Genomic DNA, 7,093 nt, shown 5'->3' with positions numbered 1-7,093 from the left:
GAGAAAAAATATTAAATATATATATAAATATATATATATATATATATATATATATATATATATATATATATATATAATTACAATTATATTAATACATTTTAACAAATTATGATAAATAATTATTTAGAACCAAAACCCACATGTAAATGGGTTTTGATTATAAAGGTATAATATATATATAGAGAGAGAGAGAGAGAGCTAGAGAGAGAGATGAGTACTGATATTCAATATTCAACTTGTATTGAAGTTTTGCATTTCCTGTGAGAAAAGTAAAGAGCACTGTTGCTAAAAATTCAGCCTTTTCTCACCGTCTTATACTGTACATGCACATATTTTTACAGCAAGTGTTAACCATATGACTGTTGGCTAACATGATATTACAGGGTGAACTGAGTCTCTCCTCAGACATGGAGCTGCTCCAAACGGCTCTGTAGGCAGGTTGGCCTACCCTTCAACTAAAACACTGGCTCTGTGGTACAGCAACCTTCATATAACTTCACATTACAGATAAAATCTACAACACTAAACCGTTTCACTGTAGGCTTGAGTGATGAGGTCTACAGAATCATATCCTGCAGGTTCCGAGATGTTCTGGCTCAGTGTCGAGAGTTGGACACGTGGACTCAAGACTTTGTGTTTCCTGCTGTGGTTTGGATCTCTGGACTCTTCAGTCCTCAGTCATTTCTCACAGGTGAGACACACACATGAACACATCCAAAAGAGACTCGCTGTCATTGTACTGAAAATGTTCCACTGTGCAGAGTATAGCTCAAAAAAACAAATGGCCTTTAGATCGGATGAGCCTGTCTGTGGACGTCACCAAAAAAACCAAGATGATTATGGGTATCCTCCTCGAGAGGGAGCGTACATCCATGGACTGTACATAGAGGGTGAGCATAAACTCTATTCCAAAGTGTATTTCCTGTTTGTGTGGATTAATGTTACATGGCTCTCCTCCTGCAGGTGCTCGCTGGGATAGCACCTCAGGTCTGCTATCAGAGGCTGTTCTGAAGGAGTTGCCAGTGCTCTACATACGTGCGGTACCCATCGACCAGCAGGATGTGAAGAACACCTACGAGTGCCCAGTGTACCGCACCAAACTCCGCGGCTCTGGAGCTTCCGTCTCAAATCACGCCAACTGCCTGCAAAGTGGATTCTGGTATGAGTGGCACTGCTTCTGTCTGTGTAAACAACCAACCAACTCCATTGTGCTCACAGAGGTTGACTTACTACATAAGTAGCATTGTGTTGATCGAAATATATATTTTTGTCTGATGCATGAATGCACGATTAATTGAAATAAAACCAAAATCGTAATATAACTTATCAAATCGCAAATAGATTTACGCTGCGTTTCATGTGAAGCACATCGTTTGCACGCAAACCTGTTTTTAGTGTCATTTAGTAAATGATTCCATCTCTACATCTGCTGTGCGTTATGTCACTTATAAGGTGTATTAACATGCGCTAACCATCTTCCCATAACTGGACTGAAAGATTATAAACCAGCTGTTGTCAACATAAATAACTAAATAAATTTAAGAGCTCCCTGCAGTTTTCTGACAAAAAAGCTTGATGGTTCAATGTTTAAAAATTATTTTATATATACGAATTTTTCTTAAAAATATAAAAAATAAAAAATAAATTGTCAGGGTGAAATATTGTAATAGTATTTTTTCTTAATATTTTATTTAGAAGCTAATAACTAAACATAACATTATATTATTTTTACTTAAGTCATTTTGATATATAATCTCAAAATTTGTGGCCAAATTTTACAGCCCTACAAACAAGCACAGCAAAGCATTTTTTTTTTAAATCAGAAAAATCACAATTATATTTTTCCCAAATCATGCAGTAATTATGCAGAACATCAGTATACTATAGAAAAGTTGCCATTATTGCCGTAGGTATTAACACTGTGCAATACTGATGTTGTTATTAGCTTAATTAAATTTAAAGCTGGTTCTTGGCAGCACAGTGTTTAATGAATGACACAATCTCCTCCAGTGCCGCTACAATGAGACTCCCAGTAGATTATGAACCAGGTTGATGCTGTGTTTGACCTTCCTCTCCTGAATACAGATAGATACTGTGATTCATCTCACGTCGTGACAGAAACCAATTTGTTATCATCTCTGAATGACATGCTTGGTCATGTCCATTCTTTCCTTCACGTGTCCCTTGATGTGATTTGTTAACGAGCTACAGTATATTGCTGAACTGAACAAATGTGATTTTGCTCAGTAGTATTTTAGAGGGTATTAAACAAAAAAATCTACAGAGTACACAATCACAAAACACATAACATCTGCTGCTGTGTTTGTCTGGGATGGTTCGTATAGTCCTGTGCTATGACGCAGATTTTGTCGGGAGACAAGAAAATGATACAGCTGTCCCGGAGAGGGAAATGAGAGGGTAGCACAAGCTGTGGAGCTGTTCCTCCCCTCTCAGTGAGTCCAGCAGCGGCCTCACAGCAAGTAATAATGGCCCAAAACAGGATGGATCTGTAACTGTTTAGACAATTCATCCTCGGTTCACACCGAGTCAAACAAGCGTCACTGAAGAATATTCACATTATTACTGATGCATAATGAGGGCCGGGGTTTATTAGGAAGTCACGATTTGTAGACCCACTGAAATCAAAACAGGAGTTCCGTGGCATTTCCTAATAGCTTTGAGGTCTCTATTAAGTGTACATTAGCTGATAGTTAACAAAATTGTCTTTTAGTGGACCCACTTTCACTCTAAAGGTATTTAAACCTTCTGGAACTCATTAAAACATTATTTTTTTTAAATTATATTAAAACATTACATAATATAATACGTTGGGATTGGTAATTAATCAAAATATGATATATAATTATTGACACTACAACAGTTTCCTACTGGGAGAACACACCTTCTCCTTGGTCTTTTGTAAATTACTTATATTAACAGAATAATCAAATTTAGCACTCTTAGGGGAATATAATATTTTGTAATTATCATTTAAATCTGACAAATTTTCAAATTGTTTGTCATAAAAAAAACATCTCAGAAATATTATGGGGTTTCAAAACGAAATGTATATATGTATAAAATGTATAAAATAGTATATAAAATCTTTCATAACATAGTTTAGAATCATCTTTGTACAAAGTTAAAAAATAGCCTGAAACCTAAAAACTGATTGGTGAATGAAAATAATAAAATATTGTTTTTGCCTATACATGCCTTTTTATGTCTATTTATTTATTTATTTTAAATAACTTAGTCCTGGCATCCTCTACAGAGGACATAGAACAAAATATATTTTTTTCAAAAATGTTTTTTTTCTCCATTTGTTTCTTATGCTCCAACCAATGTAATGACCAAAAAAAAAATCACAAAACTTATTTTTTTATGGTTCTCAGGAAGATTACATCATACATCCTTATAACATTACAAAAATGAACTAATACGTGAACACAAAGCAAATAAGCAACCAAGTAATCAGTTTAACTCGCTACCCGCTCTGCTGTACCACGATTGCTCAGATACTGTAAACAGCAGGTTATGTTGGCCGGGATTTTTTGCAGTGTATTTGCAGACTGTAAAACGGGGACGTTCCCGGGGACAGCTACAGTTGGGGACAGGACACCAAAATGGGGACGTCTGGCCACACAACACGAAAGAAAACTGCGCTCTTTAAAGGGGTCATATGATGCTTTTTTTAAAGATCATTATTTTGTGTATTTGGTGTTGTTGACATGCTTTAATGTTCAAAAAACACATTATTTTTTAAAAATACTGTACATTATTGTAGGTCCTCTATGCTCCGCCTCTCTAAAACGCTTTGTTTACTACAAAGTCCCGCCTTCCGACAAGCGCAGTCTGCTCTGATTGGCCAGCTGACCCAGCGCATTGTGATTGGCCGAACACCGCAAGCACTCATCGGAAATGTCCTTACCATAATCGTGAGCTTCATCTTTCAAAATAAATGTAAAGACAGTAAATAATGTCATTCGTTTTACCATCAGTTCAAGCCCGAAAGGGGAACAGAGTCGTGTGACAGACACAGTAAGGAAGCTGGTATGTGTTTGCAGTACACAAGCCACGATTAAGACAGCTGACTCCACTGTAATGTGACCCCATCTCTCTCTCTCACACACACACACACACACACACACACACACACACACACACACGATGCGCGCAAAACTCTGCATTTGAACAGTCAATAGCAAATACTTAAACTAATAACAAAACAGTAGCTGATTCAGAAGCGCCAGATTGTCATAGCAAAGTCAGAATTACCTCCTCTCCTAGGTTCACAAAACGGTCGTCCATAAAACGCTTTGCTGTTCTGTTGTAAGTAATCTTAAAGATTCCTAAATGCATCTACTTTCGGAAGGCCAAATAAAGTGCTTTTGCTTTCGCCTAGAAACACACAGCGTCTGACATGGCTGCTTCAACACTAACTGCGGTTACTGAAACCATGCCTTCTTTCTTTGCATGCACATTTGGGCGCATTATGCAAATATTTCCACATAGTGAGGTAGATATGTGAGTCTTAACTTTGATAAAGAATATCTCTTTGGTTTTGAGACTTTAGTCTTTGCAACTTCAGGGATCTTATTTATGCACAATCAGCTTGTAACACTCCAAAGAGAAAGGAAAACTTGAAATCGCATCATATGACCCCTTTAAGCATTTAACGTGGTCAATTTAACAAGAATTTGTGTCAGTTCATATTCCTACCACTGCCTAGCTATATAAAACATATATAAAACAAGTAAAATATTAAGCAAAAGATGGATTTGCACATGCAAAAAAGTTATTTTTTTAATGTCAGGCTCTTAGTGAAGAAAACTAGTGCAAATAGCAGCTACAGTCAATCACTGCTAACATTTTTTTTTCTGAAGGTGAGATGTACACCTTGCTATTGCTTTATGGCTTGTTTTCTTGTTATTTATTAAAAAAAAAAGAAGTCTTAGTATTTACAGAGTTCCCATGTGAACCTCACAGGCATTATCAGACTGGTCAATCAATGGCGTCACCAAATCCTTCAGACCATCTGATCACATTTTCAGTAAATTACATCTTTTCTTTGTATTTAAAACCTGTTTTGTTTTCCCTTCTGAATCAGGGACAAGTTTGTTGTGTAATAAATATCTCAATGTCTCACAAATCCAAGTACAACTTATACAAGAAATCTACACATTTGCTTTTTTCAAGCACCATCTAGTGTAAGAACCATTGCTCCGTTATTTTCAGTAGGCCCTTTCCAATAAAATACATCCATAATTTAAAAAAACAATTATTTATGTGAAAATCTGCTAAATAAATTGCACAGATAATTTTTTCCCCTCAAAGATATACATTATTTTAAGATGTCCTTACAGTTTATGCAAGTTCAACTAACAGTCGCTTTAATCTAGAGTCTAGACTAGACTACGTCTTGCTTCCGGCTGCAATTCTACACCTAAAATACAATGTGCTGCCTTGGGATATTTTTCTGATTGTCTACAAACTGTTTGTTGGCCATGATCTAAAAAGGCATCACATAGTTTTGTGATTTGTGCATGTAGCTCAAATTTCAGACTAATTGGACTACATAGGAATGAAGATGTGCCTATTATTTTCTCATATGCTAAAAAAAACATCATCTGGCTCTTATTTATTGGTGAAATATACACTACTGAGTGAAAGTGTGCTGTATGAAAACATTTGAATTCTCAACATGATGTTTCTGTACTGTCTGTAACTTACAGAATACTGGATCACTGTGATGTTTCCTTTTATAACCGTTTGTAGATTCAGTTTTCTATTTCACAGTCTTGCATGATTCAGCTTCTTTGTTCCTTTCACAATGTTGAACTGGCTGAGATTTCTTTGGCTATGCAACACTATGTATCTATTCAGTGTGGTTGGTGTGAGTGTGTCTCCCCCTAGTGGAGGACTCATTCATCACAGTCTTCAGTTAGAGGAAGGATGCTGTCCTGTCTTCAGTAGTGAATTTAGGATATATCCAGTAGTTTTATATCCTGGGCTCAAGTCTGTGTGAGAGCTCAAACAGAGCCTGTTGATTGTCGATGACGTGCAGGTAATTGATGTACGTTCTCACTTCCACACTGTCCTTCTGGGACAACATGTTTCCTGATGGGACAAAAAGCCAAAAACATGTTTGAAACAGTCATTTCTTTGCAACTTCATTTGGATGTTCTAGTTGGGCCGAGAGTATACACTTCAGCAAGGTCAGCAAAACATTATTTTACAGTTATTATCTGTGTGATTTGAGCACTTACCCATGTGATCTGTCCGACACTGCCTGATAATGCGCACTGTGTCTGCTATCATGTGCTGCACATAAAATACATTCACATTAGCTTGTTTTGCTCACTTGATGGGACATGATATTAAAGAAATTGTTCGCCCAAAAATTAAAATTCGGTCCTCATTTGCTAACCCTCACGTCATTCCAAACTTGTATCTTAAAAAAATCATCTTTATTCCATAGAAAAAAGAAAGTCATACAGGAATGATGTGAGGGAAAGAAAATCATGACAATTCAAATTTTTGGGTGAACTCTTTAATTTAAAAAAAAGACCTCTATAAGGTCTAATTGTTCACTTACTAGTTTATCAAAGTTGACTAGGTTGTCGAGAAATGTTTTGTTGCCCTCATGAATGAAGGTAATATCTGTTCAAATAGAATTTGTTTAGACTTCAATACACACATTACTTTGGCAAAAAAAAGCAAAAAGCCTCTCAAGGAGAATCTCTCACCATGTCCTAACCAGATCCCTTGCAATAAATGCTAATTCTTGTGTTCAAAATAGCCATGATCCGACATTTTGTTAATAGCTTGTTTGTTTTATTTCTGCCGTGTTGTGATTGGTAGCTCTGTCCCCAGCAAAATCTCATTAATCCAAAATGTTATTTTCTAAATATATGATTCATCCAAGCATTTATTTCATTTATTTGGGTAAAAATTCCTTTTTTTTTTGAAGAAAAAATACATATGTATGTAGTGTGAAGTCTGATGTTTGAGAAAATGTTTAAGTGGTCACTAACTTTTACAACTCTTTCACTGTTTTTTTTTTTTTGGGGGGGGGGGGGGGGGGGGTTCT

General features: G+C 36.2%; 1 protein-coding gene and 1 pseudogene across 1 annotated transcript in view; one reads left to right on the top strand and one right to left on the bottom strand.

The window, feature by feature from the left end:
- The window catches only part of LOC107581620 (dynein heavy chain 11, axonemal-like), a 142,975-nt pseudogene extending 141,786 nt beyond the window's left edge, over window positions 1–1,189 (top strand).
- Window positions 1,190–4,809: 3,620 nt separating this feature from the next.
- LOC107581543 (rap guanine nucleotide exchange factor 5-like) overlaps window positions 4,810–7,093 on the bottom strand; it is a 46,703-nt gene continuing 44,419 nt past the window's right edge. Inside the window, exons 14-16 of the mRNA XM_016267122.1 lie at window positions 6,599–6,663; window positions 6,270–6,324; window positions 4,810–6,120 (exon numbers count right to left, since the gene is read on the bottom strand). Of these exons, the coding sequence (XP_016122608.1) occupies window positions 6,002–6,120; window positions 6,270–6,324; window positions 6,599–6,663 (239 nt within the window). The 3' untranslated portion in view covers window positions 4,810–6,001. The remainder of the gene's footprint in view (window positions 6,121–6,269; window positions 6,325–6,598; window positions 6,664–7,093) is intronic.

The sequence above is a fragment of the Sinocyclocheilus grahami genome, unplaced genomic scaffold, assembly GCF_001515645.1.
Source record: "Sinocyclocheilus grahami isolate Dianchi unplaced genomic scaffold, SAMN03320097.WGS_v1.1 scaffold36.1, whole genome shotgun sequence".
NCBI classification, from domain to species: Eukaryota; Metazoa; Chordata; class Actinopteri; order Cypriniformes; family Cyprinidae; genus Sinocyclocheilus; species Sinocyclocheilus grahami.
This window is presented reverse-complemented; position numbering and strand designations above follow the sequence as displayed.